The sequence below is a fragment of the Cnephaeus nilssonii genome (genome assembly GCF_951640355.1).
Source record: "Cnephaeus nilssonii genome assembly, chromosome: 18".
NCBI lineage: Eukaryota > Metazoa > Chordata > Mammalia > Chiroptera > Vespertilionidae > Cnephaeus > Cnephaeus nilssonii.
Window position 1 is genome coordinate 12,182,357 of NC_137089.1, and position 16,753 is coordinate 12,199,109.

Consider the following 16,753-nt stretch of genomic DNA (forward strand, 5'->3'; position numbering starts at 1 on the left):
ACGTAGTCAATAAACTTGAAGACATAACCATAGAAGAAAGGAAGAAAAATGTACTGAGTTTTAGTGAACCGTGGGACAATAATTAATTAGGATAGTCAAGAAAGGCCTCATTGAAAGTCCATATTACCAGATGCTTGAAGCAGCTGAGGGAATGAGCCATGTGAGTATCTGAGAAATGATCATGTGGGAATGAACACACACACACACACACACACACATGCACGTGCGCGCGCGCGCACAGACACACACACACACACACACACACACACACACACACACACATGAATAAGTTATCCCTTTCACTTTATAATTAAGGAGATTGAGTCATAAAGAGGGCAAGATCCCTGGGCCCAGATCGAACCTGCAACCAAGGTATGTGCCCTTGACCAGGAATCCAACCCCCAACCCTTCTGCACACGGCTGATGATCTTACCACTGAGCACACTGTCCAGGGCTAGTCAGACTTTTTAAATGAAAGTTCGAGATTATAGTAGTCATTCTGTGATTATCATTTGCCTTCTCTCGTTCCTCACTGGTGGTTTATAACCAGCTGTAAAAATCAGTTCTATACAAATGCAGTCATCCACTATTTTCCTTCTAATACCTAATAATTAAGCAGCCAATTGTAGTGTGTGTGTGTGTGTGTGTGTGTGTGTGTGTGTGTGTCTTTTTTTTCTTCTTCAAGGAATTGTTCTAAAATTTCAGTCCAGTTCTATAGGATGAATATAGTGAAGAGTTTTGCATTAGTGCTACCGACATGGATATACTGGAAACTCCTAACCTCTGTGATGAGCAGGGAAGGCTCTGCCTCTCTTTAATTGGGTGCCATTTTGATAAGACTCAAAGTTAAAACATTAATATTGGCATATATTTTTTGTTTCTTGATATGTTCTTAATTATATCTCAGTTATTGATGCTTCTAATAAAAATTATGATGTTTCAGATGTTTAGTTTTTTGTCAGGCATATGGAAATACTATCTAATTTAGATCTCAAAGAGAAATATGAAAAATTCTGAAATTTCCAAAAGCACTTTGTTTATATTACAGATAGCGAAAGGTTTCAGACTATTTTTTTTTAAATCTTTCATTTGATAATGGACTTGAGTTATCAGGTAGAATTTTTCTAGTTGCATGTTTTTTCTGACTTCATTTCAAAATATAGTATTTTTAAACTAAGCAAGAGTTCAAGAAATGTAGCTATAATATTTAAGATTGAGTTAAGTTTGGCTGAAAATGTTAGAAAACACTCAGTAACAGTAGTTTGAATTTTATTTGTCTCTCATGTGAAAGCTTGGGTAGGTACCCCAAGGTGTTAGAGCTCTTCGAGTTCAGATACTTTCTTATTCCATTATGGGTGGCCTCAAATGCCAGACTTGCCTTACGGTTCATAGTGGATGCTTCAGTGGTTTATCATACCTGCATTTCAGTGAGCAGTAATGAGTGAGGGGAACTCCCTATCTCTTTAAAAACTATACAGAAGGTGCACACTCCACTTTTGCTTATACACTCTCGGCCAGAACCTAGTCACATGATTATATTTAGCTGCATGGAGGTGTCAGGAATGTAGTTTGTATTCTTTAAGGCCGTGTGCCTGGATGAATCGTGTGGGTTCTAGCTAAGAAAGAAAGGGAGAGTGAATATTACAGGTGACTTAGCAGTTTCTGCTACAATAACTTAAATGTCACAAGCTGAGTTTGGGAAGAGAATTTGAAAATAAATATTTTCCGTTAGTGGGGATATCAGAAGACAGAGCTGGTAAAAGTGTTTTCATGTCTGAGTTGTAGCTTGGATCTTACACAATGAGAGATATAGGTTTGGTAGTCAACAACATGAATCATAGTCAGAGCCACAGACCCTGTGTGACTTCTCAGGGAGACCATACACAGCAAAGTGAGAAGAAAGCTCAGTACACAGCCTGAGCAACTTTCTCATTAAAGGGTCAGAAAAAGGAGCCAATGGAGGAGATTGAGAACATCATTCTGAGAAGTAGACAACAAAGGGGTGTGTGCGTGTGTGTGTGTGTGCATGTGTGTGTGTGTGTGTGTGTGTGTGTGTGTGAGAGAGAGAGAGAGAGAGAGAGAGAGAGAGAGAGAGAGAGAGAATATAGAAAGGATTGTCAAACCCTGGCCGGGTGCTCAGTTGGTTGGAGCATTGTCCTGTAAACCAAAAAGGTTGTGGGTTTGATTCCCAGTCAAGGCACACACCTAGGTTGGGAGTTTGATCCCCAATCAGGGTGTGTACAGGAGGCAACCAATTGACATGTCTTTCTCTCTCTAAAAATCAATAAATTATATCCTTGAGTGAGGACTTCAAAAAAGTGTCAAGATGATGATGGTAAGTAACTGCATGATATACTGTAAGAGTTGTAAGAACTGGGAGGCTGAAAAATGCACTTGACCAAGGTCATTTAGCCCAAGAAGCTTTAGTTGTTAGGGAATGAATGGGAATTGGGTACATAGAGACAGCTTATATATATCACTCTTTCAGGAAATCTGTCTATACAGACACTTGGGTATGCCTATTGCTGTAGAGAGGTAAAGAGGAGAGAAGGAAAAATTGGAGATTTAGTGAAGTTGGTGGTAATTTATACAGTGAGAGCACAGATAAAGCAGAATATAAACTAATGTAGGTTTTAACAGTCAAGAGAATTGCCTTTTTCTCTGAGTCAGAGGTAAGAAGGTAAGAAGATAAGAATATATACTGTTATCAGTCAATTTAGTTAATCTTCTCTCCTCAAACAAATATCTATTCAGGGTACCTATTGTTTTCCTTGCACTGTTTCAGAGAATGTAAGAGGCGAGGAAATGTGTGTTTTGAAGGTAAGCCCCTTGTTTTTCACATGTAAGAAATATGGTCCTTCTAAGAAAATAAGACATGACATTACACTATACCTTCTTTTAAAAAAACCACAAACAGCATGGCTAGCGTGGCTCAGTGGTTGAGCATTGACCTATGAACCAGGAGGTCAGGGCATATGCTTGGGTTGCGGGCTCAATCCCCAGTGTGGGGCATGCAGGAGGCAGCCGATCAATGATTCTCTCTCATCATTGATGTTTCTATCTCTCTCCCTCTCCTTTCCTCTCTGAAATCAATAAAAACATTTAAAAAACAAAAACAAAACAAAACACAGTTTGATATGTTACTTGAAGTTTGAAAGTCCTTTAAGTCTTTAAGGAATCATTCTATCTCAGGAAGTAGTATAGTACTAGGATGGCTTCAAGTAGGGAGATTTTCAATTTTTGCTAGTAATAATTGCTCCTGAATGCACAGATGTATTTTGGATTTCTAATTTTTAAGAATTGTGGATTAGAAATAAAATGGGTCACATCAAAATAGTTATTCATCTAAAAGTGCTTAATCCATTCTTCATTTGGTTAAGCTTGAATGTTGAACAAGTACATTCTTAAACACAGTGTGGAATTAGTATTAATGTACAAGAGATATATTTTTGTATAAGTCTCTCACTTTAATCAGATAGTTTAGCATAAAATTCCATTTCAATGTAATTAGGTATATAATTTTATTGTAAAATATTGAATTATGAGAGTAGACACTAATGCATAATGTACAATTGATTTTATTCCATGAGGGATAAAATGTGCTTTAAATAATATTTCTTTCTTTGAATAGAAGAAGGTTTAAAATGAAATGAAATACATCTAAATAAAACAACTTGAAAATATCATTCAGAAAGTAATCAGAGTACTTAATGAAAATATAGATTTATTAAATTGATTTTCCTTTTATACTTTGTAAGAAAATTTATTTTTATTTCTAATCCTAAAATTTATAGAAAAGTATAAGTTTTTTCTACATTATTCTGAGCTTACCTTCTAAATTAGAAAGATCTCTCTGATTGCAAGTGATAGAAACAATATTCAAATGATTTTAAGTAAAAAAATAAAAAAGTCAGTGATATATATCAATTCCTATAACCAAAATAGTAAAAAAGGCAAAGACAGATCTTTTCTTTGGAATGACCTATAACCAGACTGCACATCATCAGGACTTTGTCTTCTCATGTTGGTTTAATTTTCTTTTACTCAACATAGGTTTCTTGACACCCCTGTGTACACACACAGCTATGGCACCTCTGGACTCACATATGTAACTCCCTATGACCAAAGAGGAAGAGATGGGATCCATTACCGTTTGAAAACATACCTGAGGAAGATTTTGTTTGGTCTATCTTAGATCATGTGCACACATCTTAGACAATCATTGGGGCCAGGGAAGTTAGGTACTACGATGGCCCAGTGGCAGCCTCGGATGGGTCATGCATCCACCTCCGTGTTCAGGGGCATGAGGTGTCTTACCAGGAAATGTAGGTATAGCAGATACATGGCTCCCAAGGATGTGAGTCAGTCATCTATTCCAGTTTTTGTCTACTAAACTTTCTCTTTACAGTTAGTCTCAGTAGGTTTAAAATACAATATTTTGATTATATAATGCTTAGACTAAATCACATTCACATATTTCTGTTTTGGTAGGAATAAGGTAAATGGATTATGAAGGTGTATTGTACACATGAACTGGGGGACAGAGGGAAAAGAACCTAGAATAGAAAGACTTGGTATTTATAAGATAGATTGCAGACTTTATAACAATTTTTTGTTTGTTTATTAACCTAGAGTTGGTTCAATTAGTGGAAAGGAATTAGGAAGTGTTTTTGTTGTATACAGTTTTGAACAATACAGTTTTGCTTTAAACAATTTGTTAATTTTGTAACTTTGTTTTACTGCAAATGTTTTTTTCTAGTGATACCTTAATTTTAGTTAAGATATGACTTAAACTGAGTTAATTTTAAAGTTGTTTGAGAGCACAATGTGATGATAATGAGTACATTGAATTTTTTTTAATATAGAGTTCTACTACTTCTAGTTTTTACATGAACTGGCCAGAATTCAGCAAAAATTCAACAACCAAATTTTTTTGTATGCAGTCTCCCTCCACCTCCCCTTTGTAGCAGTCAGAACAAGATTATAGTTTCCAGATGAAATTCTGAATGTCACATAGTGATGACATATATTTTCCTGGTTGGCTCAGCATGAGATGCAATTTTGCATGCCATGTCACGCTGACTTGCAGAATCCAAAAGCCATTATTTCCCGAGGGGCTTTCAGGAGTGATAGTATCAAATGGAGTTTGTTTTTTGATGAAATGTCTCAGGCATTATTGCAGTTTCTATGGCAAGTTGTAAAGTTTTATATGTTATCTAAACTCCAGAAATTTAAAAATAGTATTACTATGTAAAGATCATTTTTTTTCTTCAAGCTATTTGAATTTATATTGCCAAATAAAGTTGCCAAAAATAATGATTAGCATAAAATATAGATCAAGAATTAGGAAGATATGTTAGAAAAACCAGTAGACTGGGGACCAAAAAAACCTTGGTTTTGACCTTGGTCTAGTGCAGGCGTCCTCAAACTACGGCCCGCGGGCCACATGCGGGTGTTTTGCCGTTTTGTTTTTTTACTTCAAAATAAGATATGTGCAGTGTGCACAGGAATTTGTTCATAGTTTTTTTAAAACTATAGTCTGGCCCTCTAACGGTCTGAGGGACAGTGAACTGGCCCCCTGTTTAAAAAGTTTGAGGACCCCTGGTCTAGTGTGTCAAGCTAACCCCAGAAAGCCACATCTTACCTTATAATAGACAAATATGCAAATTGACCGCACCTTCGCTACATCCAGACCACGCCCACCAACCAAGCCACGCCCACCAGCCACGCCCACCAGGAAACCATTGCAGGGACGTAGGGGTGTGGCCGAGCCCAAGGCCGGGAAAGCCTCGGGCGGAGACTTTCCCGGCCTTGGGCACCAGCGGGGAGCCTGCACGGATCGCAGGAAACCACTGGGGCCGGGCTCCTGCGATCCTTAGCAGGGATGTTGAGTGCGGCCGAGCCCAAGGCCACCACCCGGGGCCAAGCCCCGACCCTGAAAGAAGGCAGAAGGCGGTGGCCACAGCCAAGGCCTGGGTCCCCGGTACCAGCAGAAAACTGGTGCAGGCAGCCAGGTGAATGAAGGTCTATGGCACGAATCTTCGTGCAAACGGGCTACTAGTTTTCTCTATAAAATGTTAAATATACCCAATAATATCTCATAGATTTAAGTCTTCTTATAAGACTTAAGGAGAGGACTTAAGTAAAGTAAGGTATATGAAAGTTTTTAAAAATAATAAAACACAATTCAAGCCCTAGCTGGTTTTGCTCAGAGGTTAGAGCGTTGGCCTGCAGACTGAAGGGTCCCAGGTTCGTTTCCAGTCAAGGGCATATGCCCAGGTTGCGGGCTTGACTCCCAGTTGGGGGTGTGCAGGAGGCAGCCAGTTAATGATTCTCTCTCATCACTGATGTTTCTCTCTCTCTCTCCCTCTCCCTTCCTCTCTGAAATAAATAAAAATATCTTTAAAAAATAAAATAAATAATAAAAATAAAAGGTAATAAAGAAGGAGAAAAAAACCCCACAATTCAAATAGAAAGTAAAGATCACGTTTTTAATACCTTTTTTTTTTTTTAAGAAGCACAGTTTTATTTTTTAAAAAAATTTTTATTTTTATTGATTTCAGAGAGGAAGGAAGAGGGAGAGAGAGATAGAACATCCATGATGAGAGAATCATGGATCAGTTGCCTCCTGCAAGTCCCCCACTGGGGATTGAGCCCACAACCCAAGGCATGTGCCCTTCACTGGAATCGAACCTGGGGTCTTTCAGTTCGCAGGCCGATGCTCTATCCACTGAGCCGAACTGGCTAGGACTGTTTGTATTTTAAAAGGAGAAGCATAGGCTTCAAGCAAGGTGAAGCTTATTTCATCTATTGCCTTCTGACATGGAAGTAAATTTTACTTTTTCTTTTCTCTGTTTGATCTTAATGGTCTTAAAGTTGCCTTAAAGCTTAGTATTTCCATTCATGTCTACATAACATTTATTTCACTCTGATGATCTTTGTGTTTTACATTTGCCTTAACTCACTTGCTTTGTTATACCAGTCTCTCTCTCTCTTTTTTTAAAGTTGTCTCATGTCCAATTGCCTAGACATCTCTGTTCAGGTATGTTCCAGGCTGCTCAAATCTAACATGTATGAAATCTGTACAACTATGTATCTCTCCCCGCAACACCACTGACCACGTTACTTAAGGCTGAAACCGAGGATTTATTCCAAGTGTCTCTTTTACTGTCCATTCTCCCTCTAAGTTGTATCTTCATTCTTTTTGTTTTAGTCTGTTTGTATGCAGCATCCCTAGACTGAGGCACATAATTTCTTGTACAGAGTAATGTAAGGCTATTCTAACTAGTCTCGCTGGTGTCAATTCTGTTTTTGTTGGGGGCGACCAGGCCTGCAGGGGAGGGGAGTTGGATGTGACCAGGCTGGCAGGGGAGGGCAGTTGGGGGTGATTGGGCTAGCAGGGGAGGGCAGTAGAGGGCGATTTGGCCGGCAGGGGAGGGCAGTTGGGGGCAGTCAGGCTGGCATGGGAGGGCAGTTCGGGGCAATCAGGCCAGCAGGGGAGCAGTTAGGCATCAATCAGGCCAGCAGGGGAGCAGTTAGGGGTTAACAGGCTGGCAGGCAGAAGCGGTAAGGGAAATCAGGCAGGCAGGTAGGTGAGTGGTTAGGAGCCAGCAGTACCGGATTGTGAGAGGGATGTCTGACTGCCCATTTAGGACCCATCCCTATGGGATGGGGCCTAAACTGTCAGACATCCCCCAAGGGGTCCCAGATTGGAGAGGGTGCAGGCTGGGCTGAGGGACACCCTCTCCCCCCATGCATGAATTTCATGCACCCGGCCTCTAGTTTAAAATAATTGAATGATAATCTTTATTTCAGGTTTCCCAAAGTTAATTTAACCACTTCGTTTTCATGAGGAGATTAGTTGCTTAGCATTTTCTCTTCCCTATCCCCTCTTACCCCTCCTTTTTTTTTCTTTTCCTTTTCAGATAATGCTGCTGCTATTGAACATCCTTTATAAATTGCATGCATGCATTCATATATTTTAATATCTTATAGCATAGATTCTTAAAAATGGGATTACTTTGTAAAAAAATGTATTTTTAAATTCTGATACGTACAGATTGGCCCTTTGTTGTGATTATTTATATTTTCTTACATGAAACCTTCTTAGAAGAGGCTTCAATAATGACAAATTTTGTAAACATACAAATTCACTCGTTACCATGTTTGCCAACATGACCCTTGAAAAGAATGTCTGATTATTGTCCTAATTTTTGTTTCTTTGTTAGCAAGATTGAGCATCTCTTAATAAGTTTATTGGCCAAATTATACTTTTCTTTGAATTATCTGTTCATAAATTTTATTTTTTTATAGTTGTTTATCCATTTGCCACCTTGATATCCTCATTTCTGTATCTAATGGAAATCTCAACTTGACAGGACTTAAGTTTATTTTATTTTTTTCTGGGTTTTCCTCCTACCGTTTCATTCTTCCTATTGCTTACACCTAAAACCTTGGAGTCATCTTGGCTTTTTTTTTTTTTTTCTTTTATTATCATCTTGTCCATCAGTAAATCCTCTGATAATAAATATCATGGTATCTATTACGATACTAGAGGCCCAGTGCATGAAATTCGTGCATGGGTAGGGTCCCTAGCCCTGACAAGTGATCAGGGCCAATCTGTTTGGCGGGGTGGTCAGGGTCCTCCGCTAGCACACACCTGCTCGCTGGCCCTGCCTCCCGCTGCTGGTTGCCTCCCTCTGCAGGGTGACTGGCGGGGTGATCCGGGGGGCCCCTGCTGACACCCGCCTTGGCTGGCCTGGGGTCTACGGGCTGGGAGTAGTTCCTGCATTGAGCGTCTGCCCCCTGGTGGTCAGTATGCGTCATAGCTACTGGTCGTTCCACCGGTCATTCTGCCATTTGGTCGATTTGCATATTAGGCTTTTATTATATAAGAAGATTAGCTATATTGCTGAAATGGATACAGAATTTTACCACTTCTTACTACTTCTATTGCTGCTATCATCTCTCACAAGTTGTTTTCCTGTTTTAATGTTTGATCCATATAGTATGTTTTCTGTATAGCAGCCAGAGAAATTCTTTCAAAATATGTTTAATTTCATGACTGTATTTAGAATCCACTATTATATCCCAACTTGCTCAGTGTAAAAGCCAACCTCCTTCCCAGGGCCTTTGTAAAGGGTTTGTATGATTGATCCCTGTTGATAGCTCCCGCCTTGTCTCCTACTCCTCTCATCTACTCTGCTTTAGCCATCCTTCCATCTTCTTTCCTGTTTCTTGATCATCCTCAGCACACGCCTAACTTAACAGTTCTGCATTGTTGTTCTATCTGCCTAGAATACTCTGCTCATGGATCTCTCCCAAAGTCTTCTTTTAAACATTTTTAAAATTTCTAATATGCATAATGTGGTAGATATAGACTATGGAATTATACATATGAGAAAGAAAGGTCTGTGCTCCTTGCTTTAAGGTATTATAAATTTAAGTATAAATGCAAATAGATACCAGGTTGGGAGGAGAGGGAAAGTATGAGTCTATATAGCAACTGTCATTCTCCTAGTGGTGATGTGGTATCCCTTACCTTGGAGAACATTCTAGCATCATCAAACTTAATTTAGTAAAAGTCTTCTAAAGCATGATCTGATTGGTATATTTTATGCTACTTTAAAATTATACATAGAAATTATACATTTATTTTATGCTACTTGAAATTAAACATATAAATTGTGTTTTCATTTACATAAAATGATTAAGTATATATGAATCTTCTAGGTATGTTAGAAATTATTAAATTATTTAAAGTAATTTCTGAAATTTTACATTATAAAAACTGTTAAATCCCTAATATATTTTATATGAACAAAGTTTTTAATAACAGAATGAAATAATCACATTTCATTTTCTTAATATATAAATATGCCTTTTATGTAATCACATACTTCTTTTGGTTACCATCAAAGTCAATTTTTAGAATGGAGAGGTTGAATAGGTAAGCTTTTGTTATCAAGAATATTCACATATGGGAAGACCCATTTTCTATCAATTTTGGGTGAATCAGGTACCATGTAGTTGAATTTTTTTTTTCAAGTAAAGGTTTTATTGAGAAATGGACAGATTTTTTTGGTTACAACTTAATTTTTACAAAGTGAGTACGTCTAAGTATTCAATAAATAAAACTCCTGTTGCTCCACAAACCCGTCTTCTAGTCATTAATCCCTGACAAGAGTAACCAACACCCTCCTGACTTTTAACAGATTCATTTTGCTTATTTTTAATTAGTTGCAAGTATCAGTAATTCTATAAGATAAAATGATCTATGCTATATGATAATCCCATGTAGTTTTAATTTTAAGCAAGGAAAGAAGTAACCTTGAAAATATTTCTGTATATTTTTTAATTACCAGGTACATTTCTGTTAAATAACTAGCTGTTCTTAACCTTAGAATCCAGACCATTGTCAGTTCCTGTGAAGGCCATGCTGAGTATAACTGAAGGCTGTAGAAGTCCTGAAGAAAGGATGAAAGAATTTATTGGAGCAGTATGGAATGCTGTAAAGAGGCTTACACTGCAGGTAAAATAAAATTTAGAAATATCATGGTGTTAACTAACATGGCCCTTTTTAATTTTCAGCACCTTTTTATTGGTAAATATTTTCTCACTGGTAACATTTATGGAACCCATTTTATTTCCCTAATTTAAGATGAAGACTATTGGTGCACTTTGCATATTATTAACAAAATTGTATGAAACTCATATTACATGATCTTTCTGATAAAGTTCTAAAAATACACAAGTTTTTGAGATGTTTCTTGAATTAAAAATTTAATTCATTTTACTTTTTTATTTCTTAAGCTATAAAAATAGAAAAATTTTAAGATGTACCTTGAATTAAAAAATTCACACTACATTTTTATTTCTCTTAAGCATTATTTGAAAGAATTTAAATGCCCAATGTACAGATCACATTCTTATCTCATTACTGAGATAAAAACTTAGTTGGAATTATATTAAAATAAAAGGGTTATCTAAATATTTTCCCTACCTAGTCACAAATTTAATATGAAGATGGTAAATATAACTATTTACCTATTTGATTAGATATATCATGTTTTATGTGATAAAAATGCACAATTAAATGCTTATTGATTCTCACAGGAATTAGGTAAAAGTAACAGTTACACATTTTTAAGGGTTTGTATAGAATTTTTTCTCTTTGAATAAAATATGAAAGATTGATATCAAAGTCCTAAAATTTATTTCATGATATAAGTAGTTTTATTAAAAGTAACCTCATTCCATTTGTCCATTATACACAGCTAAAAATGACTAATTTAGTGTAACTACCCTTTATTGATATCATTTTGAGTAGTTGTGTAATAAAGGATTAAAAAAAGATAGTATTATGTTACATGATTTTTTGACAGGTCTAGAAAAATCTTAAAATTTAGGATTCCAGATGATGTAAGAAATCTTTATGGTTCTTGTAAGCTCACCGTAAGCACATGAACATTCCACAATGTCCGATATACTGCAGAACATCCTCTGCCCAGGTGAAGTAGCAGGGACCAGATTTATCTTGCTACTTGAAACAACCAAATATGGACAAAGTATGTTATATAATGATTTCAAAACACTGGACAGTGGGCCCAGTTTCACAGTGATCCCCAGGAGGCCTAAGTGACTAATGGATTTGGAAAATGAGAGAAAGGATGCTAAGTGGCATTCCACGTTCTGGTTTTGGCTAGTGATGCCATTAATGATAGAAGAAGCTTTTCAGGCAGTGTTTAGGTCAGATAGGGAGATTGAATTTACACTTGCATTTGAAGTGCCTGTAAATTATCCAGCTACCTCTTAGACAGTAGGATATCCCTATCTACAGGTTAAAAAAAAAGATTCACAGTAGAGATATAATTTTTACAATTACATACATACTAGGGGCCCAGTGCACGAATTTGTGCACCTTGAAAGGAACTGTGGGCCCTGAGGCTGCAGTGGGCACAGGGGCAGGTCTCGGCCCATCCTCAGCACCTTTGCCCAGCCCCTCCTGCTGGGGCCTCCTGTCCCCTGTCTGCCGGCAGCCCCGCTCCTGCTGCTCCCACACACTGCGCTGGCCCCACTAGCAACCGCTGATGGCGTGGAGTGATTGTGGTAGGTACCAGCAGTGGGTGCAAGCGGGCGGTGCTGCCCCAATTACCCCTCAGGATCAGAGGGAGATGGAAAAGCCCTCAGGGGTGATCGGAGCCAGCAGCTGTCGCTCACACCTGCTGATGGCGCCGAGCGATCGGGGCTGGCGCCAAGTGCCTTCAGCGGGTGCGAGCAGTGGCTCCGGCGCCAGCAGTGGGTGTGAGTGGGGCCGACGCTGGCAGCAGGTGCAAGTGCTGGGCGGGACCGAAGCGAGTGGGAGCAAGGAATTTTCAGTAACCACCAGAGTCTTGCCCAATGACAGCGACCAGTGCCCTGCCTTGGTCTGCCGTCCCTGCTCACCTGCTCCACCATCCCACTGCAGCTGATGCCTGCCATGTTCCACGTGCGCCCCCTGGTGGTCAGCATATGTCATAGCAGTTGGTTGTTCCGCTGATAGGTCTTTTTGCATATTAGCCTTTTATTATAAAGGATGGTTAACCCTTTGCACTCGCTTGCTTTTTTCTCGATTCCTTTATTCTAATGCTAACCGTGTCGAGTCACACTCGACATCCGAGTGCAAAAGGTTAAAACCAGGTGGATGGGTCATTCAAAAAAGTATGGAAAGTTTAGAGAGCAATGGGCCCAGGGAATACTACTTTTAAAGTAGTCAGTAGAAAAGACAGTGTCCTTGAAAGAAACTGTAAGGGAGTGATCAGAATGTAGCAGGAAAGGTGGGAGAGTTAATAAAGCCAAAGGTATGTAGAATTTCTACCAGCCAGTGGTTAGCAGTATCAAATTCTGGATGTTAATTATGAGCTTTATTTTGCTAATCTGCAATATGAAATGGTTAGATTAAATAATTTTTGGTTATTTCCAATTCTAACATTTTTGTGAGATTCTTTGTTTTGTTTGTTTGTTTATTTTATAATGATGTAGTACCCTCATTAGTTTATCACCAACAGTAAAGTTAATAGAATATGACATTATGGATAAGTTATAAGTAGAGGTACTAATGTTTCTCATTTTTTCTTCTTTTTTAAAATTTTAATAATCTTGAATATGATCTAGGTCCTTTACTTGTCTCATCCTAGTCTCAGCCCTGTATTATACATGCTATGTATTTAGACATTTCCAATATGAATGTATTGTGGAAAAGTTAGAAGATAAAAACTTGATTAAATGATTAAAAATGGGCCCATAAAATTGTGAGGTATTTTTTTTTAGAGTAGTTTCCATTTTCCAAAATGTTTTATGAACCAAAATATAAAACAGAAAACCCTGAAGTTGTCATCAGATAAAACAGAACATCATAACTTAAAGCCATCAAAGGATTATGCTTTTAGTAGAAGTTTGAACAAGTAAATGTGTTTGGAGTCAGAGTTTCTGGGAAGTTGATTTTGAAGCCAAAGTTGATATTTTCTAAGCCCATGTTCTTTTTTATTTATGATAGAAAGACTTAAATTGCATAAAGACATAAACAATATTTGTTTTTCAGTTGGAAATGGAACTTTCACACTTCATTGTAGTGGGTTTTATAGTACTACATGGATTCTTGAACAACTTTGTAAAAAATATGAACTTGATTTTGGGGCCTTTCCACAATAGATTAACATAAACTCAGTTGTTCTTTGCAGTTTTTCTTTATCTGCTGAAGCAAAGATCCTGTGTTTTATACTTCAAACACTACCTTTTTGTTCAGAAGCACATAATTGGTAGTGACATGCAGTTGACAAAATAAAATTCTCTGGCCTGGAATTCACTAATAAAGGAGAACATTGCTTTGGTGTTTGCCAAGATCAGCTCAGTTTTCCCCTGTTTTACATTGAAGATAATGTTGCTGTCCCATGTCATTTCCTGGGTGTTTTTTTTTTTTTTTTTTTTGTACATTCTGAAGTCTTCTGAGTGTACAGTATAGTGTAATGGACTCTTTATTTTCTATACTAAGCATCATTGTCTCCCCCTTTTTTTTTTTTTCTAATAATGCTCTGATATTCCTTTAGGGAACGACTTCCCACAGTGTGAATGATTTTTCTTTAGAGTACCAAAGTATTTCAGGTACCACATAAGGTAGACCAGTTGAATTTTTTCTCCTAGGAATTACATATAAACTATGACCCGTGATTCTGTAATCATACTGCATGATGCACTTGATGTTCTCATGTCCATTGGACTTCCTGGCTCATCTCCAGGATTAAGTAAGATCAGGCATTTCAGACTAGACCAATCGGTGGTTAATCATCTTAATTTTAAAAGTTAATCCTATCTAATAAAAGAGTAATATGCAAATTGACCATCACTCCAACACATATGGCTGCCCCATGTGGTCAAAGATGGCTGCCCCCATGTGGACACAAGATGGCTGCCACAAGATGGCTAGCAGGGGAGGGAACTTGGGAGGGACCAGGCCTGCATGGGAGGGCAGTTGTGAGCAATCATGCCAGCAGGGGAGGGCAGTTGGGAGGGACCAGGCCTGCAGGGAAGGGCAGTTAGGGGTGACCATGCCTGCATGGGAGGGTAGTTAGGGGTAACCAGGCCTGCAGGGGAGGGCAGTTAGGGGCAAACAGGCTGGCAGGGGAGTGGTTAGGGGGTGATCAGGCTGGCAGGCAGAAGCTGTTAGGGGCAATCAGGAAGGCAGGCAGGCGAGCAGTTGGCAGCCAGAAGTCCTGGATTGTGAGAGGGATGTCCGACTGCCCGTTTAGTCGGACAGTCGGACATTCCTTGAGGGGTCCCAGATTGGAGAAGGTGCAGGCTGGGCTGAGGGACACATACCCCCGTGCACGAATTTCGTGCACCAGGCCTCTAGTTTTTACATATAATGCTTAAAACTTTGCACACAGGACCTTATTTTTTATTTATACACATTGAGAAAGTAACAACAGTTGCATGACAATTTATTAGCAGGAGGAAGTCTGGAATACAAATCTGAGAGTCTCTTTATGTCTTTCCCTGACAAGTATAGGCAGAGTATGGAGATTTATAACACTCACTCTGGAAAAGAAGAAACTAGGGTTCACTTTTGAGGTTTTTAACTTAATGCCCTAAATGAGTACATTTAGATTTCTACTACATATCACATACCCAGAGTATTTTCATAGTGTATTGAGAATTTATAGAATAGCAAAACTGTGATTTGGGCAATATTTGTATATTTGTTGTAGTACAAATGGAATGCTTTGGTCAACTCTGTACGTATATAGTTCATCCACAAACAACAGCATTTTAAAACAAAAGGACTGTGAACATCTTCTCTAAGTCCATGAGGGCTAATGTATTTTATAGATCTGGCTTGTAGTAGATATTTAGTATATGTTTATTGACTTTATTTACTTATCAAACATTTAGGTGGAACTTATTACATCTTTATGTCAATGCTGATTTCACTCCACTTACACATTTGAAGACTGAAGTCATGAACAAGTTAAATAACTTGTCAAAGGTCCCAGGCTGGAGTTGAACCCATCTGTTGATAAGTCAATTTTTTAAATTACCCTAAAAATTACCCTGGCCCAGTGGCTCAGTTGGTTGGAATGTTGTCCCATGGACCAAAAAGTTGTGGGTTCGATTTTTAGTCAGGGCACATACCTAGGTTGTGGGTTCATCCCTGGTTGAGGTGCGTACATAAAGCAAGCAACCAGATTTTCTCTCTCTCTCTCTCTCTCTCTCTCTCTCTCTCTCTCTCTCTCTCTTTCTCTTTCTCTTTCTCTCTCGCCCTCTCTCTAAAAATCAATAAAAACATATCCTCTGGTGAAGATTAAAAAAAAAAAATTACCTTACTAGGTTGTCTCTGTGGAATGAAATGATGAACATCATCAAACAATTTTTTTTTTTTTAGTTAACATCTGTATCTGATGCTAACTAAAATAATTGTGTTCATTTATTTAATGCCTGGTATATGCTAGGCATTATAGTATGTATTAACACTGTAGAGTGAACAAAATAGGCCATGTTTAGAATTATAGAGCTTGTGTTCTGGTGAAAATTCTAAGGCTATAAGTATTTAAAAACCCTATTATTTCAAGTGTTGTTTGCTTTTTTTTAAGTGTTGGGACTATGTCTTTGTCTCTGTGTTCCCGATTTCCATATCAGTTCATAGTATATATTAAAGAATTCTGAATAAAAAAAGAAAATGTGAATGAAATTACACCCTGAAGTATTTTCTTATTTTTGTTTTTTTTAAACTGTTTTCTGAAGAATAAAATAAGTTCATACAGAGAACGTTTCATTCTGTAGAAATTTTGCAAAATATAATTATTACTAAAGTTTTAAGTTTTAAGAAGGAGAAACATGTTATTTGGGGGATAAGAAACAGGACCATTATTTAAAAGAGCAGATGATATGGAATAACATTTAGAGCATTTATATATGAAGTGTCCTCTTCATGGGCTAAATAAAATATTCAGGTTAATATGTAAATGGAACCTACCTTAGTCTCTTCTTTTTACCTGAGTTATATCACAGTATAGAGCACACAAATTAGAAAAGTCTAAATTTACCAAACCTTGCATATGGTGGTACACAATAGCATGTACCACATAAACTTAGAACTTCTGAAAAAAGTGCATGACACTTGTTTTATTTATTAAAATAAGAATACTGAGTAATTTCTACTTTTATTGGTTTATCCTGGGCATATAATACTTAGATATGTAGCCCTTGACCTAATAGGAAT

The 16,753-nt window shown here is 37.8% G+C and overlaps 1 protein-coding gene across 7 annotated transcripts in view; it reads left to right on the forward strand.

The window, feature by feature from the left end:
- Positions 1-16,753, forward strand: part of VPS13B (vacuolar protein sorting 13 homolog B) — a 604,787-nt gene that overhangs the window by 235,520 nt on the left and 352,514 nt on the right. For all 7 annotated transcript variants that reach the window (XM_079796380.1, XM_079796377.1, XM_079796379.1 and 4 more), the window contains one exon: positions 10,404-10,531. In XM_079796380.1, the coding sequence (XP_079652506.1) occupies positions 10,404-10,531 (128 nt within the window). The remainder of the gene's footprint in view (positions 1-10,403; positions 10,532-16,753) is intronic.